This window comes from Hetaerina americana, unplaced genomic scaffold, assembly GCF_022747635.1.
Source record: "Hetaerina americana unplaced genomic scaffold, ioHetAmer1.1.p SCAF_10, whole genome shotgun sequence".
Classification (NCBI taxonomy): domain Eukaryota; kingdom Metazoa; phylum Arthropoda; class Insecta; order Odonata; family Calopterygidae; genus Hetaerina; species Hetaerina americana.
Genome location: NW_027286070.1, coordinates 73,056,057 through 73,076,423, shown reverse-complemented (window position 1 = coordinate 73,076,423; position 20,367 = coordinate 73,056,057). Strand labels below are relative to the sequence as shown.

Sequence of the window (20,367 nt, the reverse complement as noted above, 5' to 3'; positions counted from 1 at the left end):
TAATCATACGACGCCCAGCGATTGAACACACCGAGGACTTAGGTATGCAATGTCTCTTCTGGGCATCTGGTCCATGACTCGAGAGAATGGGGGCAAGATTACGATTCCCATTCTGGAAGCGTTAGATTTTCCTCAACTTCGATGCTTCCTAGATAATCACTCAACCGGATGTTGATATTCTGTCTCTAGGCTTTCTTCGGCGTTCGTCGATAGTTTCAGCGACACGTTCCAATAAAACTATGAAGTGGATTGCAAACCCTTTGAATCCATTTCCCGTTCCAAAGGATTCCTTTCTGCTCACAAGTTATTTCATGTGGCGTCAAAGATGAACGGATTACAAAAAACACTAAAGTTAGTCATTCGTACATATATATATATATATATATATATATATATATATATATATATATATATATATAACTTGGACAGAAACAAAAAATATAAGAATACACAATATAAAAATATATATATATATATACTAAACTAATAGATTTCCAAATTAAAGTTCAAATTGATCTCAATTTAATATTTAATGCAGACTATTCAATGCATTCAAATCGCTGTTAAGAATTGAATTGCATCACGGTGAATATAAAGTTACGCTTATTTCCGTGTAATAGTTTCATTCTTAGCTGATCCAATTTTTATAATTACTGGGTGAATTCCCAAATTTTATATTTGATTGGAGAATATATAATGCTTGTGGCATGATATTTATGGGTCTTGTTGCCTCATAGTATTCCTGTTGAAATTCTCTCCGTTAACCACCTCTCTATTGCATTGGGAAAATTTATGAACGTAAAATACTCCGCGCGTGTACTGATTAAAGGAGTATGCAATTAATAATTTTTAAAAAGCAATGATATGGTGCTGTCTGTGCTGATACCGTCCCTTTTGAACTCATAGTCAATACGTGACGGTAAAGATATTAATTGCTCTGATAAATAAACAATAGTATTCCTTTCTTAAGTGAGAGTTACTGGTCTGAAATGCTTGATATTTGCGCTTGCCGTATTATCAGAGAGTCGTAGAAAATACATCGAAACTAATTCCTTCTAAAGGAAACCATTGCAAAAATAGACTTCACATAAACGTTTTACAGTAGACGACAGTCACTTACACGATGTTTGGATAATTTGTGGAAATAAATAGACAAAGTGATGAGACGCAAAGGTGGTGTCCTCAATACTAATTATTCTTAGTTTTGCTTTAAAGACACGTTTCAATTGCATGGGCGTGGCCTTGAAATCACCAGTGTCGATACGAATTCAATGAGAATTGAATTAAAGCCAAAATGACCAAAAGAATCAGACTGAAATGCAACATCTCGCCAGCACTGCTCAGCGTTCAGCCTAGACGAGGCGAAAGAAGCAGCACAAGGATTTGGTATCAAAGGAGTCGAGGTGAATAGTTTGAAGAAATTAGCATGCTCTGGTTTTAATGGTGCCAGCGGAGTAGTTGCACAAAAACGCGAGAGGACCTGAAAATCACTCTGAATATTATGGACCAATTACTTTGGGAATATAATAGTAGCAGCAACAAGAAGAAAAGTTAAATCCCTGTGCGGTAAGAGAGAAGCTGAAACCAGATCTCATTGTGCATTTAAAGCATCTGGGCAGCAGTATTAATTGGGATGTAAGAAGTTCGGCCCACATTAAATGAGGGAGACGCAACCACTACGTTCAAACTACTAAGGTTGCAAACAAAGGAAGAAGTTCCTCAAAGCTCTCGCGTGGAGCATACGGCACTCTACGGATCAGAGACACATTGAGCACTGAGAGAAAAGTGGACCAGCGAAGAAGAATGGAAGCCTTGGAAACCTGGTGCGGGAGGAGACAGCGAAGGTACAATGGAAAGATAAAGTACTGAACGAGGAAGAATATAGATGAGCCGGAGAGGAACATACCGTCTGGAGAACTCTACGGGAAAGAAGAACCAAATGGATTGAAGGGGATTGGTATGGTTCGGTGGCTAACGTACGCCGGGTTTACCTCCACCCTTCATTCTTTCCTTTCCATTCCTGCCAAGTAAAATCCTTCATACGTATGTGCAGAAGTATAACTTGGAATAGAAGAAGGTCGACCGACACTAAGCGAAAGATAGCGCAGGCTGAGAAGGCGTTCATGATGAAGAGACTACTGCCACGAATATTCAAAGAACCTGAGGTTGCAAACAAGGAAGGAATTCGTCCAAGCACTCCGATGGAGCTCGGCGGATCATAGATGTGGAACATTGGAAAAGTGGACCAGCGAAGAAGAATATAAGCCTTTGAAACTTGGTGCAGGAGGAGAACGCCGAAGATCAAATGGACAGGCCAAGTGAGGAACGACGAAATGTGTAGAAGAGGAAAATACAGCATGGAGAGCTCTATGGAGGCCTCGATGGATTGGACACACCTTGAGGCACAATGCATTGGTTGGGAATAAAATAGAAGAGACAATTGAAGGGAAGGTCCCGCCAGTAAAAGGACCAAGAGACAAACAAGTACATAGCGTAAATTTAGAAGGACGTAAAGCAAAGAAGCTGCGCATCAGAGGGCGAGGGAATCGATATTGAATGCAGGGCTGCAGTAAACCAATCTTAGGATTGAAATACTAATGATGATATGTTGCAGATATATAATGGAACTTTGGTCAATGAGCGTGGAGAGGTGATTGAATGAGTGCAATCTAAGCTGTTCGGTGGAGGTGTAGCCCATAGCAACAAACCTTATTGAGTTTAATTGCTTCAGAAATCCAATTATTAGATAGATGATACTGAGGTTATTTTTCAACCAGTATTTTAATTAGTCATTTCTCATTGTAATTTATGTTTTCTTCAATCACAAGATGTTACCACGGACAGAGTCATACGGAACAATTTCAAAATATAATAAAAAACGATATCAATCATCAAATTTCAAGTAAAGTTTTTCCTTAACAGCTTTTGGGGAGAGTAAAGGGAAACTTTTAAGGAAGGCGTCAATCAAGAAAGTTTTGGAACCTCATTTTTGGAATGTTTAATCTGAAAGGCACATATATTGCCTCAAAATGATCGATTAGCTCCTCAATTTCATATTTCTCTCGAAACATTTTCAATCTTGAAGAATAAAAATTTTTAAGGAAAGTTTGAATAAATTATCTGTTATATATATATATATATATATATATATATATATATATATATATATATATATATATATATACAGGGTTCGTCCGGAAAATAAGTGTACTGAGCTCAGGAAAAAAAATTTATTACACTGTTACATATCTTAAGCTAATATTCATCAAAATAGGACCCTTGTGAGTCGATACACTTGTTCCAGCGGCGTTCCCATCCCTGGAACGCTCCCGCGAAGGCATCATCGGGAACCTCTCGAAGACTCGTCGCCGACCTCTTCTCTGCCCTCCACGAACATCTTGTGCCACCGAAAGATCATGTTTCTGGACATGGCTGACTCCCCGTAAGCCTGGTTAATCATACCGACAGTTTCGGTAGACGATTTCCCAAGCTTTACCGCAAATTTGATGGAATAACGCTGCTCCAAAAACTTCGGCATCGCGTTCCGTGTCGTGGGTCGAAGCGTGGAGGTTCGCGTTAACAGAGCTCCTCACCACACCACAGCTCAGAGCCGACTGCCTTTTTCAGCGTCGCTTGCCTACATACCCCCCTCCAATCGCAGCCCGTCAGAGCGGTGCTGGGCGCGCCTGGAGCGGCGCGCCCAGCCCAGGAGTCAGTACACTTATTTTCCGGACGAACCCTGTATATATATATATATATATATATATATATATATATATATATAAATTTATATAAGGAGTGATGCATATGAATACTTTTGAAGAGCTGACACAAAAAAACAGTATGAACAAAATGCTCAGAGCATGAAAAATAAACAAAATAATGTAGCTCAGGATATTTCTGAAAATATGGAAATTCATTTTTGGACGTATACACTTCGTTTTTCGTCACTGGGTGAACTCTACCTGCACCTACCAAACTTGATTAATGTGTCTGTGGTATTTATTATTATTAGGTAATCTACCGGTTAAGGTAGGTTTTTGGATGGACGTAATTACTAATTAAATAATTTGTGGCCCCTAGCAAAACACAACATCCTACTCTATATCAGGTCCCTCTTCAGCTCTGAGTACTTCCTACCTCCCTTCATACCATCCAACATCCCTATCCTGTTCCTTCCCTTTCCTTTTTTTCCTAACATTCTCCCCTCAATTACAGTCTTCAACATCCCACTGCCGGTCAACACCCCCTTCAGCCACTTATCCTGCCTCCATAGGATTGCTCCCAACAAACCTATCTTTTCGCCCACCATACCAAGTACTTCCTCGTTTGTTTTCTTCTCTGTCCATTTCACCTTCTCCATTCTTCTCCACACCCACATTTCAAAAGCCTCCAGTCTACGTCTATCCTCCTGCTTCAATGACCACGTTTCCGCGCCGTACATAGCTACGCTCCATATCAAAGTTTTTACGAGTCTTTTCTTAACATCTTTACTCAACGTCCCCATCATCAACTCCCTCCTCCTTGTGAAAGCCTCTTTGCCTAACGCAATTCTTCTCCTTACATCCCTACTACTTTGGCCGTGTTGGTCCAAAACACTACCGAGATACGTAAACTGTTCTACCTGCTCTAGTTTTTGCCCTCCTATTTTAATATTTAGCTTAGCCTTTTTCTTTCTAGAAAATCGCATAACCTTTGTTTTATTAATATTGATTCTCATCCCATACCTGTCGCACTGAATTTCCAATTCACTCAGCAATGCTTGCAACCCCTTGGCTGACTGATAGACTAAAGCTTGGTCATCAGCAAACCTAACTGAATTTACGAATTCCCCGCCCACTTTCATTCCTACCTCCAGTTCTTCCCATGCCTCTTTAATCATTTCCTCTGCATACAGGTTGAACAGTAACGGTGATAATGGGCAATTCTGCCTTAGACCTCTTCCTAACACTGCCCATCCGGACTCCCCGTTCCCCAACCGCACCTGAGCAGTCTGAGACATGTACAGGTTGCGGATTAACCTCCTTTCCCTCCAGTCTATTCCTATTTTCTGCAATATACTCATTAGTTTTTCCCAATTCACTCTATCGAACGCTTTTTCGAAATCTACGAAGCAGGAAAATGCCTCCTGGTTGTGTTCTATATTCCTCTCGATTAATAATCTAATTACTGCAATGGCATAATGGCATCACTCGTACCTCTCCTCTTCCTAAAGCCAAACTGGTCATCCTCTAAGTAATCATTTGCCCTACTCTCTATCCTTTTGTTTATGATCTAAAGAACAACTTAAGTTGCGTGAGATTTTATTAATATTGTTATATATTTAAATGCATTTATATATATATATATATATATATATTTATTTATTTATATATATTTATATATATATATTTATATATATATATATATTTATTTATATATATATATATATATATATATTTATATATATATATATATATATATATATATATTTATATATTTATATATATATTTATTTATATATATATATATATATATATATATATATATATATATATATATATATATATATTTATATATTTATATATATATACTTATAAATATTATATGCTTAACGTCCCATCCGATGGACGGCGTACTCACTCAAAGCGCCCTCCACAAAGTATCTCAAGTAGGGATCGAGATACCACGGAAAAGTATTCAAAACCGCCGAGATTTGAACCCGGTCCCTCAGGGTGGGAAGCCAGTAAGGTATACGGGATCTATTTCTTTATTATATAGTTATATATATGTATATAAAATTGCTATTCACTACAAGTTTACTTTCAAGGCATCTTGTTTTAGATTACGCATCACTCATCAATATGCAATAAAAAACTGATAGTCCAATGACAAATTTAAAAACCTTGACTTAATTGCATCAATCGCTTGATGAAGGTAGTTGAGATTATAATCCCAAACAACTGACGATGTTGGTTTAAAAATTATTGACTGCCAAAGGTTATCTTCAAAAGAACAATCATTAGTGTTTCAATCCGAGGAATAGTTTATTCTTACCCTCTTCACTTTCTAATGCTAACTCCCTTGCGCCCTGATGATACTTGATCCGTTTCGCATCGCATCTTTGCATGGCCTCCGTGTTCACCCCTTGGACTTCTTCTGATATGCGTTCGATCAAATAAAGTGTGCCTCAAGGTGTGCGTGTCCAGTTCTTCTTTTCATTAATATGCTCAATATTCTCTTTTTCTCCTCCATTCTTCCGTGTATCACTTCATTTCTCATTTTATTTCTCGTTTTGATATTCAGAAACCTCTTCCAGGATGAGTCCTCAAAGGATTCAATTCTCGTTTGATCTGCTCCCCCAATGCTCTCTCTCTCTCCGATCCATGGATTGTTGTCCCCCATATGAATGCTTACTCCCAATAGAGTGTGTTGTAGCATTGAGGATGTGAAACTTTTTTCGACCCGTATAGGCGGGATTGTATTGATCATGTTTCCCGTTGATCAAACTTTTCTTGATCGAGGCTTCCGCAGCTCAAAATGATTGTTTCGGGTTTCTCGCGATAAAGGGTAATAAAGGGATGCAGTGGTTCCATCACGTCGGGAATCACCCAACACGGTGTATATCCCCGAGGAAAAAAAACCAAAGTGAATAAAATGTTTCTCATCCATAGCATTGACTCACTTTCAAATTCCCCGGTTCCACGGCGATTGTGTCACCGTGGTATCCGAAGGAAACGAATGGATAAGCGAAAATAAATGGTGCGAGAAGCTGGAAAGTGCAGCGAATCATATCCCTCGTGGACGCAATAAATCCAATTTCCGTTTGTGTGTGACGGAGGCGAATGTTCAGCCACGTTTGAAGGATAATCGAGCGGAATGTTGAAACAGTGAGAAACGAAACTTCAGTCAGCCAGTCCTCAGCGAAAAAAATGTGTATTCGATCCTCAGTTTTCGTAACAGACGAGTTCGTTGAATTCCGACGATAAAGGAAGGACGAGAAAAGGGGTTTTTTTTGTAACAAAAGGAAAAAAAGGATTTTCTTTTTTGAAAATGGCGTGATTAAATGAAATTTGGAATTTTTACTTGATACTGAACGACGGAAAAATTGTCTGAATGGTCCGAAGTGAATTCATTAGCCGCGTCAGCAATCGAATGAATCGACTTTCGGTTTCCCGGAACTCTTCACTCCGCTCTCTCCACACTGAGCATGCGAATTCATTTCAAGGAATTTGCTTCATTTGTACGTATCATAATCTTGATGAACTTAATTATAAATCCCCCCTTCGTATTCTTCCTATATTTTTTTCTTTATATCATTTCATTAATGATGTTGAGCACTGAACGTGCTCAGTAAAATTAGTGTCAGCATTTCAAATATGTTCGAAGCTCATTATTTATAAAGAAATCAACTTTCTTTTACGCCTTCGTTGTTAGTCACTCATCGACAGTATTTTCTGCCGAAGACGAATCCAAGGATTTGTGATGGTCCCCCCTCCGCTTCTCGCGATATTTTCCCCGCGATTAATGCAGGCAGTGGCCCCCAACGTGCGCTACTAACTACTAGTCAATATGTATTAACTAACATTCATATTGTAAACTATTCACAAATGGACCAAAGGTTACCTTTTGCCATAGTTTCAAATCAATATACGTATAATACCTTCCTCATCGATTCCTTAGTGAAGTTTCTCGAACCAGAGCGGTATTTTTTTACATTTTCCGTCGATGGAGGACCTTAATTACTATTTCTCCTCAGAGCGTTTCAAAGAGATGGGAGCCTCGAGAGTTTTGAACCTCATCCTTGGAGTCGGCCGTAAAAGGCTTCTCATTTAATCACTGCGGACATCTTTTTTGCCACCCTCTGCGTTCTCCCGTGATGGAAAGATATTCTTCCCAAAATATCGCATTAGCTGTCGGCGCTTCATTATCAAAAAAAGATCACAGGCCTAACTCCACACATATTGAGTACGGTGTTAACCTCGGCATTTAAATGAAATGTGTTCCATTGGGATCGAAGTGAAAATTGAACCCGCGGGAGCGCTTGCATAGCGGGGAATCGCATTAAACATCATTCAGCGCAAAACGATCACCACCCCCAGAATAGTGATGGGACGGAGTGAATCATTTCCGAGGAAGGATTATTTGACCGCGCTTGGATAGAAGTAGAAATGCGATGAAGATACGAGAAATAACGTCTGCACAACGAAACTTGATCAACGGACGTCGAAAATCACGGCGGTCACAGAGTTGCCGCATCGAATGCATCTCTGGAGGATTCGCATTTGATGCACGATTAATCGATTGACTGCCTGGCTATCTTTCAAATGTCTGACCCTCTTCTCTCCGTTCTCCCCTCCGCCAAGGTTCCATGCATGTAGCGGGGCAGTCGCGTTGGTGCACGGATCAAAGGAGGAGACCGTGATGAGGATGATGCTGCGGGGAGCACCGGACGCCGGGTCGCGGGGCGGCCGCCGTCGGCTCTTCCTTTTAGACTCCGTGGCGTTCGCGGTGTTCTGCTCCGCCTGCCTGGTGGGGGCACTGCCCACGGCCGACGAGAAGGGCACCGCAGAGGACAGCGCCCCCCTCAACAAGACGGGTGAGGGAGCGAGCACCAGCTCTGCTGCATTTGAATGAACATTAGGGCGTGTTTCGCAGAGGGGAATTATGATCCGCCCTAATGACGCCCCGAGATGTTGCCAAGCGTCCCCCTAAAAATAAAAGCACCTCAAAAAACTTTTGAGTGGCCTGGGCAACTTTCTAATGTTTCCTCGAAAATATACGATCTGTCAAGGTAGAAAAAAAATGTGAACTATTTACGAGGTTTAAGTTCTTAAGTAGGTTTTAATTATTTTAGGCAAGTAAAAGGGTCAACTCAGCATTAATCTAAGCTTTATTGGGTTCCGCGCACTAATTAAAGCCCCGGACTTATTTGGACTGATTTCATTTGCTATTTCCGCTGCAATTTCAACTGGTGGTATCTAAACCGGAAGAGTTGAACATGAATGGAAAGCTTTTGGGAATTAAATTTGTCAAGGATGTGATAGAAAAGTGATTCAAACTTAAATAAAAGTAATGTAAATGTTCGATAGACTAAATTTGATTGGTAGGCAGGCGTCTTAGGGGGAAATATTAGTGAGGACGTAAGAAGAATTACGTAAGCAATGGAAACGTTTAAAAAAGAGGAGATAATAATTGTCAGGCATGCTTAAAACACTATGCAAACAAAAGGACTACGAAAGCTACGACTGATTTTTGAGGGCAGGATTGCATGATTCCAAAACTTGATCTTTAGAGGACAGAAGCTGCCGGCTGACGGGGGCTTTTGAGGTGTCGGCTTCTGTGAGAGCAAAGTGAGAAAATGAAGCAAGACAAACGATCAAGCGCAATATACGGTGGGGAAGAAAGGAAGCTGTTGGCGGATTTTGGAAGAAGGCGGGCAAACTGGATGGATGAGCTGTTGAAAGTCACTTAGAAGTTGAAGGCGGTGATAGATGGGCTATCAGTGGGCAAACAGGGTGGAGGGAGGAAGAGGATATATATATTTCATCTACATCTGCGATATATTCCGAGATTTCATCCTATACATTTATATTGTAAATTCAGGCGAATTTAAAGCATTCGTAGAAATTTTGGGTTACAGTTACGTCCTTGAACATATTTCGGTGGACTTAGACTTGTTGTTTCAGCTGTGATTGCGAGTTGTGCGCACGAAGAAAGTGTGTATGCATCTGCCCAAGCCAGAGTCAATTTCCCTGATTTTGTTCGGGCTGCCTAGCTGTCTTCGACATCACGTTGGGATCTCAATACGACTCAAAATGTCCTGTATCTTTCAAGCTTACTAACCCTCACTTGTTATATTTATACTTGGAGGGACTGCCATGCTGGGTTTTATCATAACCTCGGCACAGTATTTTATAAAATCAGTTGATGAATCTAGTTGAATCTCTTAGAACTCGACGTAAATATTGAAATGAAATGAAATTATTGACTTTGTAATTCCACAAACTTGATTTGAAACACGACCAAGGTTTAGACGTTGAACGTTATCACCTGATGATTACATTCGACATCGAAACCTGGGCTGTGTTTTGAAATTTAGTGTGTGGAATTACAAAGTCATTTCATTTCAATATTTTTTTATGCATATCCCATAAAGTTGCACCGGAGACAACACATTTATACGTAAATCCTTAATTAAGAATTTCCTCGAAGGAACTAAATCACTAGTCACGCATTCCAGAGGCGACCTTAGAACAAAATGGAAATGGGAATTCCCCCTTGATTTAGTCAATTATGCATTTCCCCGCAAATTTTCCGATGAAACCGAGTTTCATTAATGGATACCCATAAATTTATACAATGGGATACATGTCTTTTTCAATATTTTCGTGCATTGATTGGCTGGAGGTGACATTTAACTACTAGACTTGCTCCGAGTTTCTCAATTAGATTCATTGTACTGAGTTCTTCATTTTGATAGCATGAAAAGTGCAGAAAATTGAGAACTAAAAGTAAGATCAAGTGGAGCTTAGTCTGGGAGGACGTGCGTATAAATCCATGGGGATATATAATAGTTTTCCGGTACATTTCCAGATTTATCTTTCTATGCTAGATTTCCAATAATGATCCATCCAAGAGATACGGTGATGAATATTAAGGTGCACTTTCCGGCCTGTGAATTTGGCCCGAAACCGAAATTTTGGATTGGCTCTACCATAAGCCATTGCACTTAACATCGCGAAAGATTAGGGACATATGGGTGCATATGGGTTTGCATGCTGGCTTCCAATCCGTGGGTTTTAATCCCGTCTCAGGCGGATTTTGCGTCGGTGATTCCCTCTAAATACATTTTTTACACGACATCCTCTGGATGAAATTTAAACTCTAGGTCAATCGACGAATTTCTGTTCTAATGGTGACGCTGTATGTCTTCTGTCTTAACATTACCTAAAACCATATGACGAATGCGCTAAGATTTTTTTCCCGTATTTAAATGATCTAATGATTATTTTTTTTAAGAATAATTAGTCAATATTCACCCGTACTACACAACATAGTTCAAATATTTGCAGGCTCTTGTCGAATTTAAAGAAAATCTTTAAAACCAAACTACATCATTGATAATTGGATGGCACGAAAAGACCTGCCCATGTTGTATGTTTTTTTTTACTTTTTGACCCAATATTTTCATAGAATAAAAAAGCAACTTTAGCCGGAAAAGAAGTTACTTGACCCCGGTATCGTTGCCCATCCATTTCCCAATAGATGCGGGATTGAATTCGGGCAAGATCTCTATTTCTTGCGAACATCAAGTAAATTGATTATTTTCATCCAAAAGGTTTTCTAATAGAATTTTGTTTGATTTTTTTAATGTCTGGAAAAAACCTGCTAAGATATTTCAATCTATCACGTGTCTGAAGCTGGGAACATATTTAATCGTTAATTGACCAACAACTTTCACGTTTCCGCATGTCATTATGTTCTAAATGGGATGTACGTAGTCCAATTCAGCCCTGCATTTGTCGCTAATTACTATCGCAAACTTATTCTTGGCTCTATAGCTTAAGTACTAAAGGATTTGCGATTTATCGCATATCGATTACATTGCATCAGCAGCACCGCTTTGGATTAAATGCTGTAAGCCAGCAATACTTCTCATAAAGTGTCGCTATCTCTGTTTCTTCAACGTAAAAATTTCCCAAACCTACATATAGCCTGTGAGGGATTATGATCTGTGGCCTTTGATGTCCTGGATATCAGAAGTAAGAGGAATTAGTATGCCATTTTGCCGCGAATGACGATTTACTTAAGGTGAATAAGGATTTTTGGCCTCCTTTCTCAGAACGTACTTCATAACTAATTTGTATTACATTCTTGCGTTATCTACATTCTTAACTATAATTAGTTTAAGTATAAGAGAAAATATTTATATTTAAAAATGATAGAAGGGTAGATAGGTTGAGAGGAAGGGGTTAGACCGAGAAATTCATGAGTAAATGCGATGGAAGTGACAAAAAAAAAAAAGAAATATTAGATATCGTGGGGTACAGAGGAGCATTTATGAAGTAATGCAAGGTTGTGAAAGGGGCGAAAGAAGTACCCGAGGAAAGAGCCGTGGGGAAAAAATTACTGTGGCTTAGTTACCTTTTCTTCGGAGTGTTCTCCCCGTAAGAAAAAGACGTGCGGGAACGAGCAGGAATAAACATTACAAAGAGCCTGGCCGGTGACAGTGAAAGGTCCATTTCTTTAGTGGAGCGTATATTTGGAAATTACCGAATTAAACCATTTAAATTTGCATGCGGACTGCTCGGTCCACGTTTGACATTTTGAGTGTCCTCTGATTCTGAGATCACAGAGAAGAGATCAAATTTTAATCCTGTTTCTTCGGCATCTAATTTATCAAAAAGTCAGACAGGGTTTATTTAATCGATGGTCATTGCAATTATTCTTCTCAGAAATATTTTGTTTCACCTTTTTCTGAATTTCTAATTCAAACTATGATCCAAATGCTTGACCCAAAGTAGTCTAATTAATTAGCCATTGCAAAATGGAGTTCTTTTAGGGCAAGGCTTTCGGCGCTCACGGAGCGTGCGATTAAACTGATGGGAAGAAGGTAATCCGTTTCATTTTCCGCCTTTTTTCAGCCCTCTGAGCACACGGGTGGGTACTCAAGCAAATCCAATCGTGCTAAGTTTAACAGAACAGGTTTGCCACAACCCTCTCTCTACACATCGGAACCGGAAAACCTTTCTTGCATTTAATCAAGCACTCGCTCTCCCCTGTTCTTTCGCATGTGTTTTGCAAATGGGTCCTTGCATGTGCGGGAAGGAATTCAACTTGCTATCACATGCTAACCCTTCAATTAGATTGATGTCTTTTCAACGGCTGTAGAAGAAATCACCTTTTGGCAATATCACCGAAGAGAATTGAATATTTACTCAATGATACCCGTCGTTGATATTTGGTTCGAAGATTTATAACGAAATGCCGAAGAAATAATCATTACTCATTTTAGGTAATAAAATATTAAATTAAACTAGTTATTGCAAGTGGATATATATAAATATATATATATATATATATATATATATATATATATATATATATATATATATATATATATATATATGTCTTAAAGACATTTAATGTAGAAGTAAGAACAAGATTAAACGTTGCGTAGGCATAAGCTGTATTCGTTGATGCATAAATATATATATATATATATATATATATATATATATATATATCTGTGCATTTCTCACTTCCGCCAAGGCCTTGCCTTACCTCTCCAACTTGTCAAACCTAGCCCTCCTCCCCCACCCCTTTACCTACAGAAACCGGATTTAGCGACTATTTTCCACCTACCCCCACCTTCCCTACCAACACCAGGAATTCCACCGAGCCGTTGCTACCAACAAAACCCTTCTCAATCCGTCCCTTCCCCGCCGGTCGACCAAACAATAGATACTGCCGAACACGTGCTGAACCTTTCTAGCACCACGCTGAACGAGCACCAAACCTCACTTCTGGGAAAAGGCCTCTCATTCTCCCCCACCCCCAAGGTTAATCACGTGAACATCCTCGCAGACGTCATAAATTTCGCCAGAAATCTTAGATGGCGACATTTCTGGGCCATGCAACCCGCCACTCTTCAATCCCCCGCACACACACACAGCGCCCTCACCACGTTCCGGCCGCCTTCCCACCTTGAACCTCCACCGCTCCCTCCCAATCACCCGGTCGAAATCTTCATCAATCTTCTCCTGTCCAAAATATCTAGTCCTTCTTTCCTTAAATCTCTAAACCCCAACACTAATCTCTCCCCGGCCGAATTAACTGAGTTAAAAAAACTCACACACAACCCCAACCTAGTCATCACTTCTGCCGATAAGGGTTCGACAGTTGTAATCCTAAACACGGCAGACTACCTTCAAGAATGCAACAGACTACTCTCCGACACTTCATCCTATCAAAATATTCCCGCTGACCCTAACCCCGCATTCCAAAAAGAAATTATCGCTTTCCTCCGAGACAACGGCCCTAAGGAGAATCTTTCCCCCAGTGACATCTCCCTCCTTTTCCCTTCCCAACCTCACACCCCTCACTTCTACATCCTTCCTAAGATCCACAAACCCAACAACCCAGGCCGCCCTATAGTCTCCTCTCGTAGCTCTCCTACCGAAAGAATTTCCGCCTTCGTGGACTACTATCTCCAACCTTTAGTTCACTCCCTACCCTCGTTTATAAAAGACACCTACCACTTCCTCAGATTGCTTCACTCAACTTCCCTCCCTCCTGATACCCATATTACTATGGCTACTATCGATGTCACCTCCCTATACACTTCCATTCCTCACCAAGAAGGCCTTTCTTCCCTACGTTACTTCCTCTCCAAACGCCCTACCCCTCAAATCCCCAGTACCGATTTTCTCATTGACCTTTCCGATTTCATTCTCACCCGCAACTCCTTTTCTTTTAACAATAACCATTACCTCCAGATAAAGGGCTGTGCCATGGGTAGCAGATTCAGCCCTTCATATGCAAACCTCCACCTTGGTGTCCTAGAAGAGAATTTCCTTTCAAACTATCCTCTGCAACCCCTCCTGTGGCTCCGATACATTGACGACATCTTTCTACTATGGCCACACAGCATAGATTCCCTCAATTCCTTCATCTCCCAACTCAACGATTCCTCATCCCTGTCTTTCACCTCGACCATTTCATCCTCTCAGATTACCTTCCTCGATGTTAATATTACCCTCAGCAATAACAAATTCCTTACCTCTGTTCACACCAAACCCACTAATAAGCAGCAATACCTTCATTACAGCAGTTGTCACCCCTCCCATACCAAGCGCTCCCTCCCTTACTCCCTCTCTATCCGCGGTCACCGCATTTGCAACCATCCCGAATCCCTTAAGAAATACCTCAACAACCTTCACCACTCCCTCCTCCAACGAGGATACCCTGATTCCCTCCTCCATAAAAAAATACTTAAACATTCCTACACCCCCAAGCCTGCCTCAACCACAGACTCCCAGCCTCTCTCAATCTGTACTACCTACTTCCCAGGCATTCAGTCTCTCAAATTCATCCTCAAAGACCTATTCCCCATCCTCAAAAATCACAACACTTCCTCCAACCTTCTTCCCAAATGCCCCTCTGTCACTTTCAAACGTCCCGCCAACCTAGCAAATATCCTCAAATCCACCAGGCCGCTCTCAAAATCCCCTCACACCCCCAGAGCCATACCCACTCCATGTCATCGAGCAAGATGCAAAACCTGCCCTATTTTCACCACTCCACCCCACTCCATCCCACCATTTAACTCTCTCCCGCCCTTCCCCTATTCCTCTTGCACTTCCAAGAATGTAGTTTATCTTCTTACCTGTAAACTCTGCCCGTCATTTTACATAGGCCAATGTTCCACACCACTTAACATTAGGATTAATAACCACCGCGCCTCGTGCAATCCCTCCTCCCCGTCCGCGGGTCTCCCCATCCCTAAACATGCTTCCCATCATAATACCCCTTTCAACCTGTGCTACAATGTTTCCGTCCTGGCCTCCCTTCCCACATCCGATAACCCTATACAATTAAAAACAATTGAAATGGCATTCATTTACATCTGTATGGCCTATCAGCATCCGGGCCTCAATGTCGTTCACTGATGGGAGTGGCCTAAAATTGTTACTTTGTGGAAGCCCACCCTCACCCCTCCTTCGCCTCCCGTTCTCCCCTTCTCCTGGCCCCCTTCCCTTTCTCTCGCACCCCTCACCTCAACAACTCCAGCAGTCTTTACTTCTATATCTTCAGAGGAAGACGGATTGTTTCCGTCGAAATATCAAGAAATAACGTGTGAGTGTTCTTCTCTTTTTTTGTGTTTCTATATTGTGTGTTACTGTGTATTGTACTATTCGGCACTTCCGTGTTACGTCTACGAAAGCATATATATATATATATATATATAATAATAAACTAATATAGATATATTAGTTAATAGTACATGTATCTATTTACATAAGTTTAAGTTATCAAGGCTGTTGCATGAATATATAAGACTTCGTGGGTTTAGATTGGCATGACTTTGTGGATTTTGCATGTGGTTTTATTCTCTTTTACGGGTGATGACCTAACACCCTCGTTACATGCCCTTGCGGAGGCTTTTTTGGGTACTACATGTATGTAAATGTACATATAAATGATAAGCTGTGCGTTCCATTATTAAAAGGGTAAGCATAGCTCGTATTAACGTGGAGGCGATGAAAAATTAATAAATTTTATGCTCCAATTAATTACTCGCGATCGAGTACCGGTACATTTTTTTAGGTACTCGGAGTCATCCGAACCTTTGCATTGCACACACCAATTAGGAAACCAGTCATTCGACGCTGGCAGTTGGTTAGCGGCGAGATTCGAAGGCTCTCCACTTCGGTCGGCAAACTAATTGCCAGCAGCTAGTCTAGGAACGAAACCGAGCTGTCGGATTCTGATTCATTGAATCGTGAAGAATTTAAGTATTCATATGATTCTAACATTTAACTATCGTACTATAAACTTCTACCTGTGATATTGTAAAAATAAATAAATTATTAATAAATAAATTATGACGGCGATATTAGTTCACCACAAACATGCGGTATATTCTAAAGCTCGTAGATGCAAATAAATACATATTGCAAGTACCGATAGATAGACAAACATCTTTATCTGGGTGACATTGAGACCATACGACCCCTTCTCCCATTTAACCCCGCATCAAGTAGATTAACACAGCAATAATAATAATATGGGGAAATATAAAGCGATATAAAAAAGGAAAAAGGTGATAAAGTGCATATATATATATATATATAATATATATATATATATATAATTTTGCATATATATTATATATATATATAATTTTGCATATATATTATATATATATATATATATATATATATATATATATAATTAAAGAAACAAGCAAAAGATATAATTTTATGGGGAAAACCAGAAAGGGAGTTTATGACATGACGACACTAGTAGGAAAATGCCCACAAAGAAGGGGGTGTGTGAAAAACCTGTAAAACCCTGAAAGATATTAAAAAATAAATAAATTGCTATAAACACATATAACAGTGTGAGGTACAATGCAAAACAATATGGTAAAACATGTACAGTACAATATACAATGGTGTACAGACAACACACGTGAATATACAGACCTACATAAAAAATAAAATAAGATATCATGCGTATGTTTCTAAGCAAGATGAAGTTGATGGTCGGGAATGGTGAAAAGGTGAAGGGGAATTGAGATGATCTCTATCTGCATAGGAGTAGATTTATAGAGAAGTGTTTTCGTTATGCAGAATCATTTTAGTGTATCTATTTTTGAATGAAGTAGATGTGTAGAATGGGTAAACTGTTTTCATCGCCATTAATTATCTTTTGTGTGCATTACCGTTAACTTAGGCGATATCAGTGTATCCTTTCCATTACCCGACTGATTCTACGAATGGAGTTATCGGCGGAAAATTTCTGGTACTAAATTATCTCACTTGTAGAGAGAAAATATTTACTTATGAAAATTCGCTAATGAAAGAAACATCTGCGAGAGCCTATTTTTTATCACCCTGAGTTACTTTTATTCATACTCACTCTTATTTAATTGTTCTAATAGTTATTCTGAGCCACGCGACTTAGGATATTTTATGAATGTACGTACTTTCATTTCCACCTGTGAATGTAACAGAGGAAAGTAGATTGGGCGTGAATAAATCCTTCGGTTCGCATCAAATTAAGGATTTTTCTCAAATAAAACAAACTTTTCTTGCCATTATTCGCTCACATCTTCATTTTGAATGTTTTTTCTCAAAATAATGATACTCTTACGTGAGTAACTGAGAAAAAATACCCTGGCTTCGTGCAAAATTAGTGACTTTAAATAAATGCATCAATCGGTATTGTTACGAGGGAATTTTTGTTTAACTTTACTTATTGAGATTGCTAAAACTAAGGTTGCTAACTGGAGCACAATGGAAAATTATGGGAAAAGTACATTCGATTACATAACTCCTCGCGTAATTGATCTGATGTATTTCAATCGGTCAGCTGTAGATTTTGAGGTCCATCCTGTGCGTTATGCAGCCTCTTCTCCCTATCCTGCTGTGCAGACAGCCGTGTTCACATTCTGGGTAACACTAGCTACATCCTACTCAGGATAAAGCAATCTCTCTCTTTTTTTTCGCAATTAAAACTATTCGACCTTCTCTTCATTTAGGTCACAGTGTGCTCGTCAAATTGTCCTTCTTTTGCATAATTTGCTACATCCTTCTCCCCTAGCGGTAATTTGATACTGAAATAAATGCTGGCACGGGCGTTTCGCTGAGACGACTGGAACAGTTAGCATAGAGTATTTTGGAAGGTGAAACATCTAACTATAGCAATCTTATTCCCGTAGTGTGTTGGACCTATATACATGAATTAAAGGGTTACTTATATTATCAAATTGATTACTGCATAATTTACTTGAAAATTATGCGAAACTAATGTGATGTTGAATTAATTGATTTCGAAGACATTTTTCTCCACAGAATTTCATTCTTCTTTCCCATTCTTTTAGCGTTGCCAAAAACACTGCAATGAGTGTTCTGTCGCCCCTAAGTTAAATGGTCCTGCAGTAATAGGGCCCTTAGGATGTTTTTGAGATGGGAAGAAGTGTTTATAACCCTGTCGGCATTTTTATCAGTGTTATGAAAAATCCTTGAAAACAATTCCTGGACTGCGTTGCATCATACGGAAGTTAAGACAATCGGCCTTTTATTTATCACACCTTTCACTTGATTTCATAAACATTGATTTCGATAACCTTCCGTTTTGGGTATACCTCTGGTAAAAAAATAAAACAAATCCAAAGTTCCCTTCGGTTGCGTTTCCCTCAACTATCAACCTGTATCAAGATTTTACTTTGACACGTGGTCCAAGGTTGTCAGGGATGGGCGGTCAGTATCGGAGGTTGGTTTGGTTTAATGCAAGATGGAATGTAAGCAGTTATAAATGCATAAACGGTTATCTTTGAAGACTGAGCACAAGGTAATAAATTATGGACCGTTATCAAAAAGCCAATAGCAAAGGGTTTGGGAGATTTACATTAGATTACTTCAAATTTCCCCTGGAGTTGATTATGTTGATTAGATTTTAGAAGACTTCTTTTTAGTTCTTCTTTATCTCAATATCATCTTGATAAATTCTTTTTTCTTGATTTTTTCTTATGTTCAGGGAGAGAAAGAGATGATCTAGGGCTAGATGTGTGCGCTGTGGTGGTGAAATTTCTGTAATTGAAGGACAGTTTAGGAAGTACCATTTGTATACGTGGTGAGCTCAAAAAGCAAGGTGACTTCTCGAATTTCTCGGGCAATGTACATTTGACGTTCAATTTTATTGTTTTGTTGTATTGGTGCATATGACCCAAATATTTGTTTAAAGTTTCGATAGTATAGCGTGCGTGGTAATTTCGATTACCGTGGCGTAGTGCATCAGGAGTTCTTACCACATGGTCGCACGGTCAATGAGGAGAATAACCTTGAAGTTATGCGCCGTTTGCAAGAAGCAATACGAATAAAACGCCCGTAAGCATGAGAAAGCAATTAATGGCTTTTGCATCACGATTAATACGCCTCCTCACTCATCTTTGCTTGTGAGAGATTTTTTGACCAAAAACAACATCACAGTCATGCCTCAGCCACCATATTCACCGGATTTGACCCCCTGCGACTTTTTCCTGGTCCCGAAACTGATGAGACCTATGAAAGGATGGAGATTCGCAACGATTGAGGAGATATAGACTGCGTCGCTGGAAGAGTTAAAATATATATACCAAAAAGTGCTTAGAAGAATTGCTTCGAGGAATGGGGAACAGCGTTGGCACAAGTGTATTATATAGGGGGGGGGATTACTTTGAGGGGGACAAATTGGATGTTGAGGAATGAAAAACGATTTTTGCATAAAAATATCAAGGCACCTTACTTTTTGAACACACCTCGTATGCCTCCAAAATTTAGGAACCAATATTAAAAGTGATTGGCTGTCCAAACAAGTCAATGAAGCATATTCGTTTCAGGCTTCGCTCAATGATTGTCTTTTCTAAATAATTTTTCCCTGTGGAACAGATAACAGCTGTGCTGGTGAAATTACAAAAATATCGCATTTTTTGGTAATAATCTTTTTTTTTCAATAAGTTTGAATACTTGAAAATTTCTCAACAGTTTAAGCGGGGAACATCAAATGCTGTAAACTCGCTCAAATGCTGTAAAACTATGGGAGAGCCGTTTTTTGAGCCGAAACATGAGATTCGATACCCTGAATCCTAAATGCCAGCTCTAATCAAATAAAATTTAC

The 20,367-nt window shown here is 39.6% G+C and overlaps 1 protein-coding gene across 1 annotated transcript in view; it reads left to right on the top strand.

Moving 5' to 3' along the window:
• LOC139700241 (uncharacterized protein C6orf132 homolog) overlaps positions 1-20,367 on the top strand; it is a 48,671-nt gene that overhangs the window by 6,182 nt on the left and 22,122 nt on the right. The window contains exon 2 of the mRNA XM_071598862.1: positions 8,346-8,578. Within this exon, the coding sequence (XP_071454963.1) occupies positions 8,404-8,578 (175 nt within the window). The 5' untranslated portion in view covers positions 8,346-8,403. The remainder of the gene's footprint in view (positions 1-8,345; positions 8,579-20,367) is intronic.